General features: G+C 48.6%; 1 protein-coding gene across 5 annotated transcripts in view; it reads right to left on the bottom strand.

The window, feature by feature from the left end:
• Window positions 1-16,128, bottom strand: part of EML2 (EMAP like 2) — a 47,431-nt gene extending 31,303 nt beyond the window's left edge. Inside the window, exons 1-4 of one of the 5 annotated variants that reach the window (XM_081200264.1) lie at window positions 15,992-16,128; window positions 7,992-8,174; window positions 4,456-4,576; window positions 2,562-2,675 (exon numbers count right to left, since the gene is read on the bottom strand). In XM_081200264.1, coding sequence (XP_081056390.1) covers window positions 2,562-2,675; window positions 4,456-4,576; window positions 7,992-8,174; window positions 15,992-16,004 — 431 coding nt within the window. In that variant the 5' untranslated portion in view covers window positions 16,005-16,128. Of the gene's footprint in view, window positions 1-1,186; window positions 1,846-2,561; window positions 2,676-4,455; window positions 4,577-7,991; window positions 8,175-14,048; window positions 14,176-15,737; window positions 15,852-15,991 lie in introns of those variants that run through there. The other 4 variants (XM_081200263.1, XM_081200265.1, XM_081200266.1 and 1 more) reach the window with 4 other exon arrangements.
• Between the last annotated feature and the right edge of the window lie 848 nt (window positions 16,129-16,976).

The following is a 16,976-nucleotide window of genomic DNA, read 5'->3' as shown; positions in this document are numbered from 1 at the left end:
ATCAGCCCTGAGTGCTCACGGGAAGGACAGATCCTGATGCTGAGGCTCCAAGACTTTGGCCACCTCAGGAGAAGAGAAGACTCCCTGGAAAAGACCCTGATGTTGGGAAAGATGGAGGGCACAAGGAGAAAGGGATGACAGAGGACGAGATGGTTGGACAGTGTTCTCGAAGCTACCAGCATGAGTTTGACCAAAGTGCGGGAGGCAGTGGAAGACAGGAGGGCCTGGCGTGCTCTGGTCCAGGGGGTCACAAAGTGGCGGACACGACTAAATGACTAAACAACAACAACATCCAACTGGCTTGGAGCATCCCAACCTCTGCTTCAGGGGTCAGCAAACCTTTTCAGCAGGGGGCCGGTCCACTGTCCCTCAGACTTTGTGGGGGGCCGGATTATATTTTGGAGGAAAAAAATTAACGAATTCCTATGCCCCACAAATAACCCAGAGATGCATTTTAAATAAAAGCAGACATTCTACTCATGTAAAAACACACTGATTCCGGGCCGGATTTAGAAGGCAATTGGGCCGGATCCGACCCCCGGGCCTTAATTTGCCTACCCTTGCTCTGCTGCTTGTAGGCTGCACCCTCCAGGACTGGGCCAAACCATTTTGCAATGGCGGGGGCGGAAGGGGTGAAGAAAACCCAAAAGGTATTCTTCATATAGTACTTTTGAAAACAGCTGGTCACCTGCCATCCTGAGTGCTCCTCATCCTTTGATTCCTGAATTGCAGGGGGTTGGGCTGGATGACCCTTGAGGGTCCCTTCAACTCCAAAGTTCTGCTGTTTCATGTTTCCTTGCATATAAAGCCCGGGCAACGCCAGCAACCCAAGTCACCTGTTTTAAGGAACATCTGCACTCTGGGTAACTCCCTTCCCTGCCCCCCCCCCACTTCAACATAGACAAACTCATATCCAAACTTAGCAACCGTATCCGAGGTGCCCCACCCGGAAAGAAGATGGCAAAGCAGATCAGCCAAACGCATTGCTCACCCCACCCCCCGTTTAAAACGAAAAAGGCCTAAAGAAAAGGATGCAATTCCTTGAGATAGGCGGTCAGCGCTCAATGCACTCTGCACGTGCTCAGAGGCACTCTTCTTCTGCATGATCCACCTGGCGTTGAAAATAGGGGCTGGAGAAGAAATAAGGCCCAAAGCGGCCCCTCCATCAGCGCAAACGCCGCCTTACCTGGGGCTGAGGCTCCCTGCCGCCTTCTTCATGGTGAATGCCCCTCTGGCTTTGCTCTTAGGCTGGGGGAAAGGGGTTCCTGCTCTTTATATTTGATATTCCGGAGGCGGAGAGGGAGGCTTCTTCCGAGCAGCGATGGGAACTGCAAGGCAAATAACTGCAAGGCGCGTCCCCGGGGGATGCGGCGGAGCAATGGGGCCCGGGCGGGAAACTTTCCAACTTTCCCCTCCTTCCTGGCTTTCACTTTCCCTCCCCCGGGCCGGGGCCTTTTTTTAACCCTCTACGTGCTGGTGACCGGCGCTGGAGGCGGCGGCGGCGAGAAGGGCCGCGCTGTTGCGGACGCCTGGGAAAAAACCGGACGTTTTTCCCACGGAGCGCAAGCGAGAAGCAGCCGCCGTTTCGCCCCGGCTCAACTAGCGGGCCGAGAGCCGTTCCGCTCCGAGGGATGGCTTAAGATGCGTGATGGCCGTGCACGTGTGAATCCTGCTGTGCGCGTGTAGACGCGCTGGTAGGGCACCTGTGGCTTTAAGAGTGACAGGGAGGGGAGGAAACTCCCCACCCGGTATGGCAGGGACGGAGAAAAGTTGCTGCGCGGCTCAAGAAGGAGATATCCGGTTTTGGGAAGGGAGGCATCGCTTCCTCCCTGGTCGGGCTTTGAAATCCGATCTCGTAACTCTCCGCCTTTCTGCTGGCGCGTTTTGCTTCCGGTTTACGCTCCCGAGGGTGGTTTAGGTAGGCGAAGCAAGGCGCACTTTGCAAGACCTCAGCTGCTCCGCGAAGCCGATGCAACGGGTCTTGCAGAACCTGAGCTGCTAAAAGCGAAGGCGCGTCCCTAGCAAATAAACTCCGCGGCTTGGGCTAGCGCAAGTCAAATGAGCTTTGCTGAAGCAGAGCTGCGAGAGAGAAGCTTATTTTCCTGCCTAGAATAGCATTATGTTAAAGGTAAAGGGACCCCTGACCATTAGGTCCAGTCGTGGCCGAGTCTGGGGTTGCGGTGCTCATCTCGCTTTACTGGCCGAGGGAGCCGGCGTACAGCTTCCAGGTCATGCGGCCAGCATGACTAAGCCGCTTCTGGCGAACCAGAGAAGCGCACGGAAACACCGTTTACCTTCCCGCTGGAGCGGTACCTATTTATCTACTTGCACTTTGACGTGCTTTCGAACTGCTAGGTGGGCAGGAGCTGGGACCGAGCAATGGGAGCTCACCCCGTCATGGGGATTCGAACCGCCGACCTTCTGATCGGCAAGTCCTAGGCTCTGTGGTTTAACCCACAGCGCCACCCACGTCCCATAGCATTATGTTATGTCGGTGTAAATTGTCATAAAGATCATGCAGCCTCCATGGATGGATTTGCGGGTCTGGCTTTCACACGTACCCGTCGCGTTTCCCGCTGCAGGAGCTGCTGGAGGAAGTGGTGCGGCTCCTCTGGTCCTTGATGCCCTCTCGCTTGAGTGAGGCTGGGCGCTCTGGAGAAGCGCAGCTTCGCCCGCTGTGGGAGACAGAGCCTCAGCAATATAGCCAGACAAGGGCAAGGTGCAGGCAGGTGGGAGGGTGAGCCGGCCGAAGAGAAAGAGGGATGCAGGGAAGGAAAGCAGCGTGATGCGGGCCTAGCAGAAGCGAGCGAGGAGCGAGAGCCGGCTGCGTGGAAAGCTAAGCACTTTGCAAGACCGCCTCTGTTATGTACTGAGTTGAATAGGATCCAAAATGCAGTAGTCTGATTGGTCCTAGAACAATAGGATCCAGAATGCAGTAGTCTGATTGGTCCTAGAACAATAGGATCCAGAATGCAGCAGTCTGATTGGTCCTAGAACAATAGGATCCAGAATGCAGTAGTCTGATTGGTCCTAGAACAATAGGATCCAGAATGCAGCAGTCTGATTGGTCCTAGAACAATAGGATCCAGAATGCAGTAGTCTGATTGGTCTTAGAACAATAGGATCCAGAATGCAGCAGTCTGATTTGTCCTAGAACAATAGGATCCAGAATGCAGCAGTCTGATTGGTCCGCAGGAGCCACCCAATCCAGCTCCAGGTGGAAGTGAATCCACAACCTGATTGGCCTACAGGAGAATCCCGGAATTAGCCAATCACATGGAGCCCGTTGTGTAAATAATGTATACAAAGCAGACATTCTGGGGGAACTTCCATTCCTCCTCACCGCTATGAGCTGAATAAAGAGCATGAAATCCACTCTCGACTCTGAGTATATTTCAGCTTCTCTGCAAGATGGCTTTTCGAAAGACTTGAGGCCTTGTGCCAAAGAGACTCTCCTTGCAAGACCTGGGCTGCTGTGTCCTTGTAACCCCTATTCAAAGACAAGATGGATGCAGAACGGCAGTGGCTCACTGGCAGTGAATTTGCCCGCAAAGGCATATTGGACACATCTTTGGACTCTCTGTATTCAGAGAAACTGGAAGCCTGCCTTTAAGCAGCTGACTAACAGCTACTGGGAACAAGAAGGCGATGTATCTTGGGTCTGATTCAATACATGGCAGCCCCCCACAGGGTAGTCATTCAAGCAGATTCTTAAAGATAGCATTTTAATTTTTGTTCTTGCGCTGTTCTATATACACCTGCCAGTCTCCATTCAACCTTAATCATCTTTCAGCTCAGCAGATATTCTGAAAGCAACCCCTGCCCATCCCAATCAGGCCTTTCAAAAGAGGGGGAGAGGAAACTAAATTCTCATTCGTGCCAAATGAAAACAAAAGCATCTAAGCCTTCCCTCTCTGCAGAGAGAGAAAGGGAAACGAGGAAAGTTACAGCCAGTTTTGACAAGAAGCCAACCTGCCCAGTGGAAAAATTTATCCGCGTTCTGGGGCTTTGCAGCGCCTCATTCAAGCCTCTTCTAATCTCCCCTGGTTGTTGAATATCTCTTCAAATTGGAAAAAATGAGGGGTTTTCCCTTACTGCAGGTAAATATTTGTAGAACTATTTAAAAATTAAAGTGCTCCTAAAAACTGAGCTTTAGAAGAACCACCAATCACTTCAGAATTTGAAATTTGGATTTGTGTACATATCCTTTCCACCTCTCTTCTGTTCATCACCTACATTTTTTGGATCAAACTGGCCCTCAAGGTTGGCTTCTAGTCATGAACCATGCTAAGAAAAGTGCAGTTTAGACACAGCCAGCCAATACAAAACGTTTCAGAGTAATCCTGCAGCCTCCCCCAGTTAAATAATTGTGATAAGAAGAGATTTAGCAGCAGCAGGAGGAGGAGGAGAGAGGAATATGAGGCCATTGTTCAAGGCGCTCTTGGGACCCCTCACCTTTTCCCAGGAAGCAGCTCTCTCTTGGGGGACGAAGGGGAGGTCGAGTAGCCCCTCCTCTGGGGGATGATCCCATTGCTCAAGCCAGGCCTGGAAGGCAGACCCCTCAGCAGCTGGTAAACTGCAAGGGAGACAATGTGTTAATTCAAGACGGGGCCACAATCGCAGAATCACGGAATTGTAGGTTACACAATCACAGAGTGTAGGGTGCCCAGAGAGTCATGACCCAGAAACTCCAGCGGGTGCAGAATCATACAATCATAGAATCACAGAGTTGGAAGAGACCACAAGGGCCATCGAGTCCAACCCCCTGCCAAGCAGGAAACACCATCAGAGCACTCCTGACATATGGTTGTCAAGCCTCTGCTTAAAGACCTCCAAAGGAGGAGACTCCACCACACTCCTTGGCAGCAAATTCCACTGTCAAACAGCTCTTACTGTCAGGAAGTTCTTCCTAATGTTTAGGTGGAATCTTCTTTCTTGTAGTTTGGATCCATTGCTCCGTGTCCGCTTCTCTGGAGCAGCAGAAAACAACCTTTCTCCCTCCTCTATGTGACATCCTTTTATATATTTGAACATGGCTATCATATCACCCCTTGATGATATGCATATCACCCCTTGATGATATGCATATCACCCCTTGATGATATGCATATCACCCCTTGATGATATGCATATCACCCCTTGATGATATGATGAAGCCATGGCGAGACTCCTTACGGGGTCCTTGCCATGGGATCATATTCATCCAGTGCTTTACCAGCTGCACTGGCTCCCGGTGGAGTACAGGGTCAGGCTTAAGGTGCTGGTTTTAACCTTTGAAGCCCTATACGGCCTAGGATCCTCATACCTACGGGACTGCCTCTCCTGGTATGTCCCACGGAGGACCTTAAGGTCTGCAAATAATAACACCCTGAGGATCCCAGGCCCCAGGGAAATTAGACTGGCCTCGACCAGAGCCAGGGCCTTTTCGGCCATGGCCCCGGCCTGGTGGAACGCTGTCCCAAGAGACTAGGGCCCTGCGGGACTTGACATCTTTCTGCAGGGCCTGCAAGACAGAGCTGTTCCACCAGGCCTTTGGCCAAGGCACAATCTGACCCCTTCCTTTGGTAATCCTCACAGAACTCTAGCCCAATGGTTGCCATTAATTTGATTTTGAATTGATTTTAGAATGAATTGATTTTAGAATGCTGTGTTATGTTTATTGTTGTTAGCCGCTCTGAGCCCGTCTTCGGCTGGGGAGGGTGGGATAGAAAATTATTATTATTATTATTATTATTATTATTATTATTATTATTATTATTATCATCATCATCTAGTCCAACCCCCTGCAATGTGCTTTCAAACTGCTAGGTTGGCAGGAGCAGGGACCGACAATGGGAGCTCACCCCGTCACGGGGATTCGAACCACCGACCTTCTGATTGGCAAGTCCTAGGCTCTGTGGTTTAACCCACAGCGCCACCCTCGTCCCTTGTGTTGAATTATACAGAGCGTTAATTCTTAACGGTCATTGCACCCACTGCAGATACAAAAGTATATTTTTGTATTGTCAGATACAAAAGTGTCCGTATCAGCAAATTAACTTCTTTTTGCAGCCAATAACCAAAGTTTGCTCACAGAAATGAAGGGGAAAAAACCTTGCTTGTCGTAAATATCCAACTTACTATCGACAGAGATTCCGAAATATATACTGCCCACAATAAATGATGGACGTGTATAATAGCGAACCTGACAACGCCTAAATTTAGGTGAACCAGAGCGTAGCACCAGACGCTGCTGTTTTCTGAAGGAAGGTTGGGGGGGCAAGGCCTTTGTAGTTGTGGCAGCCAGACTCTCGAACTCGCTTCCCCCGGGGACCCACCCAGCTCCTTTCCTGTCAGTGGGAGACGGTCTTGTTTTGACAGGCCTTCACAATGGGATTCTTCATTCGCCATATTCGATAGATTTATCTCCCATGTTAGCTGCCTTCAGTCTCTTATGTATTTACAAAAATAAAAATAAATCATAAACAGTGAATTAAATTACTTTTTATTTAGTTTATTGGAGGGGGCAGTATTTGGTTTACTGCTCCTCCCCCCAAAACGAATTATTCTATTGCAGTACAGTGGTACCTTGGTTGTCAAACGCCTTGGCTCCTGAACAAATCAGCTCCCAAATGCCGCAAACCCGGAAGTAACGTTTTTCCGAACGTTTTTCGGAACGAACGTCCGGCACGGCTTTTGCTTGAGTGCAGGAAGCGCCTGCAGCCAGTTGGAAGCCATGCCTTGGTTTTCAAACAGTTTCAGGAGTTGAACAGACTTCCAGAACGGATTAAGTTTGACAACCAAGGTACTACTGCACTGTTGCTTGCTGATTTCTAGGCCTATTTGGGCTGAAAAACAGCACGTTCAGTTTTAATAAGCAACAAGAAGAGGGTTTTTTTTAAAAAAAGAATTAATATTATGTCCCAGTTTGGTTAAGTGCTCTACCTCTCTTTCAAATCAGAACCAGTGAAGGCGGTGAAGGTCCGGTGTAAGTGCCTGGAGGCGGTTGGAGGATGGATGGCGGCTAACAGATTGAGGTTGAATCCTGACAAGACAGAAGTACTGTTCTTGAGGGACAGGGGGCAGGTGGGTGTGGAGGACTCCCTGGTCCTGAATGTGGTAACTGAGCCCCTGAAGGACCAGGTGCGCAGCCTGGGAGTCATTTTGGACTCACAGCTGTCCATGGAGGTGCAGGTCAATTCTGTGTCCAGGGCGGCTGTCTACCAGCTCCATCTGGTACACAGGATGAGACCTTCCCTGCCCGCAGACTGTCTCGCCAAAGTGGTGCATGCTCTAGTTATCTCCCGCTTGGACTACTGCAATGCGCTCTACGTGGGGCTACCTTTGAAGGTGACCCGGAAACTACAACTAATCCAGAATGCGGCAGCTAGACTGGGGACTGGGGGCGGCCGCCGAGACCACATAACACCGGTCCTGAGAGATCTGCATTGGCTCCCAGTACGTTTCCGAGCACAATTCAAAGTGTTGGTGCTGACCTTTAAAGCCCTAAACGGCCTCGGTCCTGTATAACTGAAGGAGCGTCTCCACCCCCATCGTTCTGCCCAGACACTGAGGTCCAGCGCCGAGGGCCTTCTGGCGGTTCCCTCACTGCGAGGAATGAGGTTACAGGGAACCAGGCAGAGGGCCTTCTCGGTGGTGGCGCCCACCCTGTAGAACGCCCTCCCATCAGATGACAAGGCAATAAACAACTATTTTACTTTTAAAAGACAATTGAAGGCGGCCCTGTTTAGCGAAGTTTCTAATGTCTGATGCTGTATTGTTTTTAATATTCGGTTGGAAGCCGCCCAGAGTGGCTGGGGAAACCCAGCCAGATGGGCGGGGTATAAATAATAAATTATTATTATTATTGTTATGATGATGATGAGGATGTCAAGGACCCAGACAACTCTGGCTAAAGGGCATAGCTGGCCATAGCGGACAAGGGAGTTCAGGACAGATGGACGGACGGACAGACACCCGCACCCAGCACCTCCCCACCAACACCCTGATACCTTTGCTGGGTCCCTTTTTCTGCAGGCTGAGCCCATTCTCCTCGCAGGTGCTGAGACGCCGCAGGACATCAGCCAGAGCGGCCTTCAGCACCTGGATCTCATCTTCCTGCAGCTGCAACCGCTGCTCCAGGTAGGAGATGCGGTCGTCCACCTCCATCCCGCTGATGGCTGACAAGTTATCATCTGGGAAACAGAAGGGGTCAAGTCAGGAAGATGAGGCGAGCCATTTCCTAAGACAACAGGCGCTACATGACATTTGTCAAAACAAAACAATAAGGTGGGTTTGGCTAGGAAACCCAAGCTTTTCACTCACAGTTGTTGGGCGTGTTTCAATCATGGCAAGAGATTTTATTTCAGATTTCTGACATCCAATCTCAGCATTCTGCAACACTGCACCACACTCGCCCTCCAATACCGAATACTTTGCCTTGGGTGTGTTGCTTTTAATATACAGTGGTACCTTGGTTCTCAAACTTAGTCCGTTCCCGAAGTCCATTCCAAAACCAAAGCGTTCCAAAACCAAGGCATGCTTTCCCATAGGAAGTAATGCAAAATGGATTAATCCGTTCCAGACTTTTAAAAACAACCCCTAAAGCAGCAAGTTAACATGAATTTTACTATCTAACGAGACCATTGATGCGTAAAATGAAAGCAGTAAACAATGTACTGCAGTCACACAATCAATCAATCAATCAATCACTCAGTAGCTGAACTGGGTTCCTCACAGTCACAAAAGAAAGAGAGCCGCAAAAATACAAACACAAAATAAATAGCAAAAGCAGACAGACCTCATTGTAACACTCAAATCAGAAGCCTAACACTCAAAGCGGAGCACATTTTGCTTCTGAAAAAGGTTCGCAAACCAGAACACTTACTTCCGGGTTTGCAGTCTTTGAGTTCCAAGTTGTTTGAGTACCAAGGCGTTAGAGAACCAAGGTACCACTGTAAACAGGTTTCTAGACCCCAGGGCTGGAGAGGGGCACTTGAAAAATGCACAGGCAGTGTCCGGGGGGGGGGGGGGGGATGCAATGTTAAGGTAGAAACAAAGCTCTGCTAATTATTTTTTGCGTGCATCCACATAGGCACATTAGTAAAGGTAAAGGGACCCCTGACCATTAGGTCCAGTCGTGACCGACTCTGGGGTTGTGGCGCTCATCTTGCTTTATTGGCTGAGGGAGCCGGCGTACAGCTTCCAGGTCATGTGACCAGCATGACCAAGCCACCTCTGGCGAACCAGAGCAGCGCAGGGAAACGCCGTTTACCTTCCTGCCAGAGCGGTACCTATTTATCTACTTGCACTTTGACATGCTTTCGAACTGCTAGGTTGGCAGGAACAGGGACAGAGCAACAGGAGCTCACCCCGTCGCAGGGATTCGAACCGCTGACCTTCCGATCAGCAAGTCCTAGGCTCTGTGGTTTAACCCACAGCACCACCCGCGTCCCATTATAGGCACATTAACCTGTGCCAATTGGAGAGGAATGTTTTATATAAAACATGCCAAAATTAGTGAAAGGCGGAATTTGTGAGCGTATGAGCTGATTTTAAGTAGGCTCATCTACTTGCATGTTCTTCTGTATGAAAGGCAGAGCCTGTCAAGAGTCTGTAAGAGGAGATGCTGTTTGACAAGTAAATTACAACAGGTCTTGAGGATGAGATGATGGAGCCAACAGTTTTATGGCCTTTTAATATCGCTACGCAGCTGATATCAATATCAATCTATTTGAAATACCCCTTGATTTTTTTAAAAAATGCACATTTACAAATATATCTCAAAGATTCAATCCCCCAAAATAGAAATTACTGGATAATATGACCACAGCAGCAGGCATTATATATGTGAATTATCAGAAGCAAAAGGAAACTCATCAATTTAGGAAATGGTTTATGAGACCATTGAACAGAATAAGTTGTGCTGTGTCAGTGAAATGAGGGGAATATCAAACTAATAGATTAGGACAAGAATGGGAGCTCTTTAGAGAATATAAAGTGAAGCGAAAGAGGAACACACAATTGTGGTATGTTTTTCATTCCTCTTTCTGCCTCTGAAGACGGTTTGGAAACTTCGGTTGGTGCAGAATTCAGAGCAAGACGTTTTGAGCATATTACTCTGATCCTGGGTGCCAGTTAGTTTCCTGTCCCAAATCAACATACAGTGGTCCCTTGGTTCTCAAATGCCTTGGTACGCAAACAACTTGGAACCCAAACACTGCAAACCCGGAAGTAAGTGTTCCGGTTTGTGAACTTTTTTCGGAAGCCAAACATGCTCTGTTTTGGGTGTTACACTTCCGATTTGAGTGTTACTATGAGGTCTGTCTGTTTTTGCTATTTATTTTGCGTTTTTGTTTTTGCGGCTTTTTGTGTGACTGTGTGGGACCCAGTTCAGCTACTGATTGATTGATTGATTGATTGATTGTGTGACTGCAGTACATTGTTTATTGCTTTCATTTTATGGATCAATGGTCTTGTTAGATAGTAAAATTCATGTTAAATTGCTTGTTTTAGGGGTTGCTTTTAAAAGTCTCGAACCGATCATTTTGCATTACTTTCTATGGGAAAGGCACACCTTGGTTTTGGAACGGACTTCTAGAATGGATTAAGTTTGAGAACCAGTAGCACTGTACTGTTTCTGACCTATAAAACCTTAAATGATGGACTACATAGAATTGGCAGAAATGACTGGCAGAATTCGTGACCAGGGAGAAGAATCGGTGGAGGAAGACTGGAAGAAATTTAAGGATTATTTGCAGAAGCACTGTAAAATTAAGGAATGTTAAAATGATGTCTGATGGAAAATAAGTGGTATTGGTAAAAAGATTTTTAAGAAAATGTAAATAGGGATTGATAATTGGAAAATTGATAATTTTAATAGGTTAATATCTTGAGTGAGGATAAATGCTAGAGGGTAAGGATTTGCTGAAATCAATATCTGAACTGGAATACAAAATGGGAGGTGCGAGGAGGTCAAGAAACTAGTGAATGGAGTATAAGATTTGAAAACACTAATCTATTTTCTGTTTTGTCTCTTGGCTTTTCTTTTGTTCTTATTCTTTCTTTTTTCTTCCCTTTCTTTGTTAACTTTGTCTTCTATTGGGTATTTTTTATGTGTTTTGTTTTTGTATTTTTATATTTTTGTAGTTTTTCTTATGTTTAAATTTTGGAATTTTTTTTATTGTTTGTGAAACCTTAATAAACATTATTATAAAAAATAAAATAAAACCTTAAATGGCTCAGGACCACAATATTTCAAGGACGTCTCTGCCCATATGAACCAACCCAGACCCTGTGGTCACCATATGAGGCCCTTATTTCTGTGCCTCCTCCTCAAGAGGTCCAGAGGGTGGCCACACGAGAACGGAGCCTTCTCTGATGTGGCTCCTCATTTGTCAAATGCTTTCCCCAGGAAGGCTCGCCTGGCGTCTTCACTACATATCTTTAGGCACCAGGCAAACATATTCCTCTTCTCCCAGGCCTTTTGCTAATTAAACAATCTATTGCCTTTTAGGAACAGTTGGGATATTTTTTTAAAGTATATCTCTGGTTTGAATGTATCTATGCTGGGTTTATTGTCTGCTTACTTGTTTGGTTGGAAATCACTTTGGGTTGCCCTGGGCAAGAGAACAGATTTAATAAATTATAATAATAATATCATATTAGAATTACTTCACTAGCCTAATTTTATGCGAATGTGATTATCAGTCATGAGCTTATGGTGTTATTATTAAATTACCAATATGGAAAACATAATTTTATATTGCAATGAGATTTTATATGTAGCTATGTTACATTTGTAATGAATCTGTATATTTGTTAAATAAGTAGATAATAAATTAAATAAATTATTGAGGAAAAAATTAATATATATATATATATATATATATATATATATATATATATATATATATAACATTACCAAAATATATACTGTACAAATAAACTGTTGAAACAGTGGTCCTGTCCTAGTCAAATCTGAGCCTCTATCCACATGAATTCGGCATTCAAGAAGTGCGTAAATTTTTTCAAGGGATGCATAAATTTTATGAAATAAATGAATGAATTTGGGTGATGGCAGTGTCACAGACATTGTGAAAAGAACAAAATCATGACATCCAGGAAGGCTGCAGGCAGTGCATAGTGTACTGATTATTATTTGTTACATTTTTTAGTTGATTTTCTTGCAAATGCAGCCCAAAGCGACTCACAATAATAAACAAGTAAATAAGATGCACTTAAAACCTATGTAAAACGAAGCACAGAAATATCTAAGCAGCGTTCATATTTTTTTTAAAGGAGGATTAAAACATCCCACCCACTAAAGGAAGCCACAGATAATGAAAAAGACAAATGCATTTAATTATAATTTTATATATGATATAACCCCTGGGCTGAAGCCTGGAGGACTGAGATAAAAGCATTGAAATAGATGTTTGAGGAGCTCATGAATTTTGTGGATCAAAGCAGCGATCAGTAAGGTCCAGTTTCTTGCAGACACTGCCCACTAGTGGCAAATTAGTGATACTTCCAGCTGCTTTTAGTAAATTGGTTTGTCTCTGCCACACCTGTCCCCCAGGTACATGGGCATCAGATTATATCGTTCGCATATTTGGAAAGGGATTAGGATTTTCTTGGGGCAAGGGCGTAAACCACACACCAAAAGCAACTGGTGTCAGTTAACGCGGAATAAATACCACCGCTATGCCCCATAGTTGAAATAGGCAGGTTTCAAGTATGCATTGAAAACACGAGGGATAACACCACTATTTGAAATAACGCTTTTGCCACCCTGGTGCCATACCCAAGACTCTTGTAATAATTAATCTGGAATAACTACCACCCCAAAATTCTGTAATCATGGTCAATAATGTGTATTAAAATCCCCAGTTCACTTATCTACTGGAAGAGTGGGGAGGGGAGAATACTTATTTTTACCAGTCTTCAATCAGTTGACCAATGCTATCTCTGAATCCTAGCCACACTTACTTCGAAGTAAGCCCCTCTGAAATATGCATAGGATCCTCCAAGGATGCTGTGCCTTCGAAGGCTAAGGTGTATTATGGGCTAGCTAATGGTTCTCTTAAATGGCTGTGAATACATTGATCTGGCCTCTCTGAAGCTAAAAAATGTTTCAAGGGCTGTTCAAGACAGAGGGTCCTGTTTACGGTTTTGTTTTTCCGCCCTGGTTTTCTCTTGCCCTCTTCCTGACCAGCAGGTGCCCTGTGCTGTCTGTCTCAGGAGCCACCCAGGTATTCTGCCAGGAGAGCTTCCTTTCTGAACCTGACCAGGGCAAGGATTAGGATCTGGGGCCTGCTGGTCGCAGAAATTCCCCTGTGCAAATAAACAGCGCATTTCCCCTCCTGCTAACTTCTCAAAACAGGGATCCTTGGATAGCCAGAAGCCTGATACTCTGACATAAAAGCCTTGGGAGTCCTTCATTGTTGGTGTGCATGATAAACCTGGGCATGCACTCTGTACATTCTCAGAGGCATGCATTCTCCTTTATTTAAATCCCACGCCTTTGATAGCAGCTAAAAAGAAGTCCCAGGGCTGGGGAATTAAGCTTTGCTCTCCTGTGGTCAGTAATCAGGGTGTGATGGTGGTGTCTGCCTCTGGGGGGGGACTGAGTTTTCAGTGAAGTCGGCTGATTTCCCCCGCTTTTCTTCCAGGCTCGGAGGTTGATGGTGGATGGTATGTTTTGAGAGAGCGCTTTGCGCAGGCACGTCAGTTCCCTTTTCCCACCTTCCTTGCCAAGCTTTTCCTTCTGGCACCTCTTAGAAATGGCACTGGAACAGCTCCCCCCACCCCAGCCTTTCCCTAACAGCATTGCCATCCTTCCTCCGACCTTACACGACGAAGACATGGCTCAGGCGCCTCGACATTTGGCGTGTGCGTTGCGCGCACTCACACATGCACAACCCGCGTGTGTTGCTTCTTCCCCCCGCGTTCTTCGAATTCCCACCGCTCCCTCTCCGGAGGGGCTGCGGCTGCATGCAGAACTGGGCTGGGCGCAGGCAAAGTGGGGCAAAGGCGAAGCGAGGGGCGCAGGGCCAGCAGCCACCCACCTGTCATGCTGGGGTTTGCCCTGGGCCCGGTGCCCTCGCCGCCACGCTGCCCCTGCCTGCCCTTTTCACGACCTCTGCCGCAGTGCCAGGGGCTCGCTCCCTGCCCTACCCGGGTGCTTGCCTCCTCTCGGGTTCTCCTCCTCTGCAATCGTATTTCTTGGCTCGCTTCTCTCTCCTCCCTCTTTGCAGCATCTCCCAGGCGCCGTCCAATCGCGAGCGACGGGCGGGCGCTGCATCCAGGCAGAGTACCAGGCGAGAGAGGCGAGAGAGATGGACGGACGGGGAGTCTGTTCCCCAGGACGCGGCTGATGGTGTCCAGCGACCTTGGACAGGGCAGGAGGGCGCTGGTCAGTCAGAAGTGAGGTGGAAACAGACGGAGCCCCAGCCCCTTGGATTCAGAAGCAGAGGGGCGCAAGAGAATTTTTTTGGGTGGGGGGAGTGTTCCTGCCATGGGGAAGATGTGCAAAATAAGGCTGCGCCAAAAAGAGAGAAACGGGTATGCCTGGCAGATTGGAGGGATGGCTTCCAATACCTGCTCAGCTCTGACCTTGGCGCGCTCACAATTTCTTAGCCCGACCTACCCAGCAAGGTTGTTGTGGGAATAAATTGGAATAGCCGTGGACGTAGGCATCGCTCTTGAGAACCGTGGAGATACAAAAAAATTAAATAAAGTAAAACGCAGCCCTGTGAATGAGACCCAGAACCTGTTCGGAATGCCAGGGCTCAGCTCTTGTCATGTATTCTCATAAAACACTGCCTCTGAACATATGAAGAGTGCAAGCTGGAAAACCGAGACAGGGCTTAGTCTCATAACCTGTTGCATGCTGGGGCTCAGCCCTGGAACGAGCATAGTTTTACTCGCACAAAGAGTATCTGGAGCATGTGCAGAGTTCCCTCATGGAACCCTTGGCATGGATTAGTTTGTCCTTCGCAGTTCCCTCTTTATTCACCATCGGAGTGGTCAATTTGTGGCAGAAGGCAGGCTGGCTGGCTAGCTGGACCCCACCCCGCGCCCCCGCCCAATCTTTCCGTGCGCGCTTATTATAGGCGACGCGAGTGGTTTAATTCCGAAATTAGTTGTTTCGGGTGCAGAACGGGAGGTGGCAGTTATTCCAGAGTTAAAATTATTCCTGAGTAGTTAAAGCGCCCACCTGACCCAGCCGCCCACGGATGGAGGTGGATGATGGGCTTGGTTGCGAATTTCCCAGTTTGCATCGGGCGGGCGAGCGCGGGTGGAGGGCGGCCAGCTAAGCTGCGCGATGACCCATTTGGGCGCGGGGTGTGGCATCGTGGCAGGGCCGGGCGAGCGCGCGGGGGGCTTGCTCAGAAAAGAGGGCAGCAGGTCAGCCGAGCGGCCCCCCTTGCGCTCCCCACCCTTCCCTGCCCCAATGCCCCCTTGGCGCCGCGCCAGCCCTGCGCGACCCTCCCTGGGCATGGAAAGGCACCCGCCCCACGCCCATCCCTTGGACTTCTTGCAGAGCATCCCAGAGGGCACCTCCCTTGCTCTCGGCGTGCGCGCGCGCATGCAAGCGATGAAGCCAGGTCTACAGCATCTTGCAAAGCGGCGGGCATTTCCCCCCACCCTAGCCAGGCGATGGATGGATGGATGGATGGAGCGGCGCTGGGGCGCCTCCGAAAAAGCCCCGGCGGTGGTCCAGCGGGGCGCGCGGGGACGCTGCAGGGACTCACCATTGCAGAACTGCAGCAGCAAGGAGGTGTCGTACAGGATCCCACAGCTGGGCATCCTCTCGGCCATGCCCGCCCCCTGCGCCCCTACCGCCCCCCACCCACAAGGACCGACTCCCCACCCACCCCGTCCCCCCACCTCCCTCCCTCCTGCCTGCCCTCCTTCGCTCACACCTTGGCTCCTTCTGCCTCTCCACCCGCCTCTCCCTCCCGCCTGGTCCCCTGCATGCCTGCCTCCCGTTACCATAGCAACCCACCTCTTTCCTGCATCCTCTTGGCTAAGCACCCCAGTGGCTCCGCTAAGGGGCCCCACGCTGGGCTGCCCCCTCTTCAAGTCCCCACTTTAAACAAATCAAATTACACACACATTACACACCCGCGCGCGCACACACACTCGACCCTACCTTCGGCTCAACATGGAGCCCCACCCACAACCCCCCCAGCCCCACCCACACAGCTCGTCCTTGCTAAATCTGCTAAATCTCTCTCTCTCTATCCCTCTTTCTATTTTCTTCAGATCTTCACCCGTTTTTTGCTTTTTTTGTAGGCGGGGATGGAGTTGGTGTTTGCTAGGGATGCTTGGTTTTCAAATAATATCCGGAAGATCGGGGGAGGGAGGGGAAGGGGTTGTATCCGACCAAGTTGTGCTCAGAGTAGACCCGTTGCAACTAATGAGCCTAGATTAGTCCGCCCCCATTAATTTCAACGGGTCTACTCTGAGTAGGACTGACGTTGGCTGCAACTCAAGTTCTGTAAACGTTCCCACCTCAGTCTCATCCACTGCTACCTTATGGTCTTTCCTGTTTTCTGAATGCAGGCAATTCAAAACTAAATCATAGGAATACCCTCCCCCCAATATCATAGAGTCATAAAATTTCAGAGTTGGAAGGGGCCACCAAGGGTCATCTAGTCCAACCCCTTGCAATGAAGGAATGTCAGCTAAAGCATCCATGATAACCTCTGCTTTAAAACCCCCAAGGAAGGAGAGCCCACCACCTTCCATCCCACCGTCGGAACAGCTCTTACTGTCAGAAAGTCCCCCGTCCCCCCGATTTTTAATATATTTGGTCTTTGGAACTCACTGCTGCAGAATACGGCTGCATCTCTTGGTATCAGATGCTTGCTGCTGCATCTGCTTGCAATAGTGAATTGGCAGGGACAAGGGAGCCAGCAAGACAGACTTAATGTGCCTCACAAGCTGCTTGTGCGGATAAAAGACAATAAACCTCTGTAGGCTACCTT

This window comes from Podarcis bocagei (assembly GCF_964188305.1).
Source record: "Podarcis bocagei genome assembly, chromosome: 7".
Taxonomy (NCBI): Eukaryota; Metazoa; Chordata; class Lepidosauria; order Squamata; family Lacertidae; genus Podarcis; species Podarcis bocagei.
The sequence above is the reverse complement of the archived record's forward strand: the minus strand, read 5'-3'. Positions and strand labels throughout refer to the sequence as shown.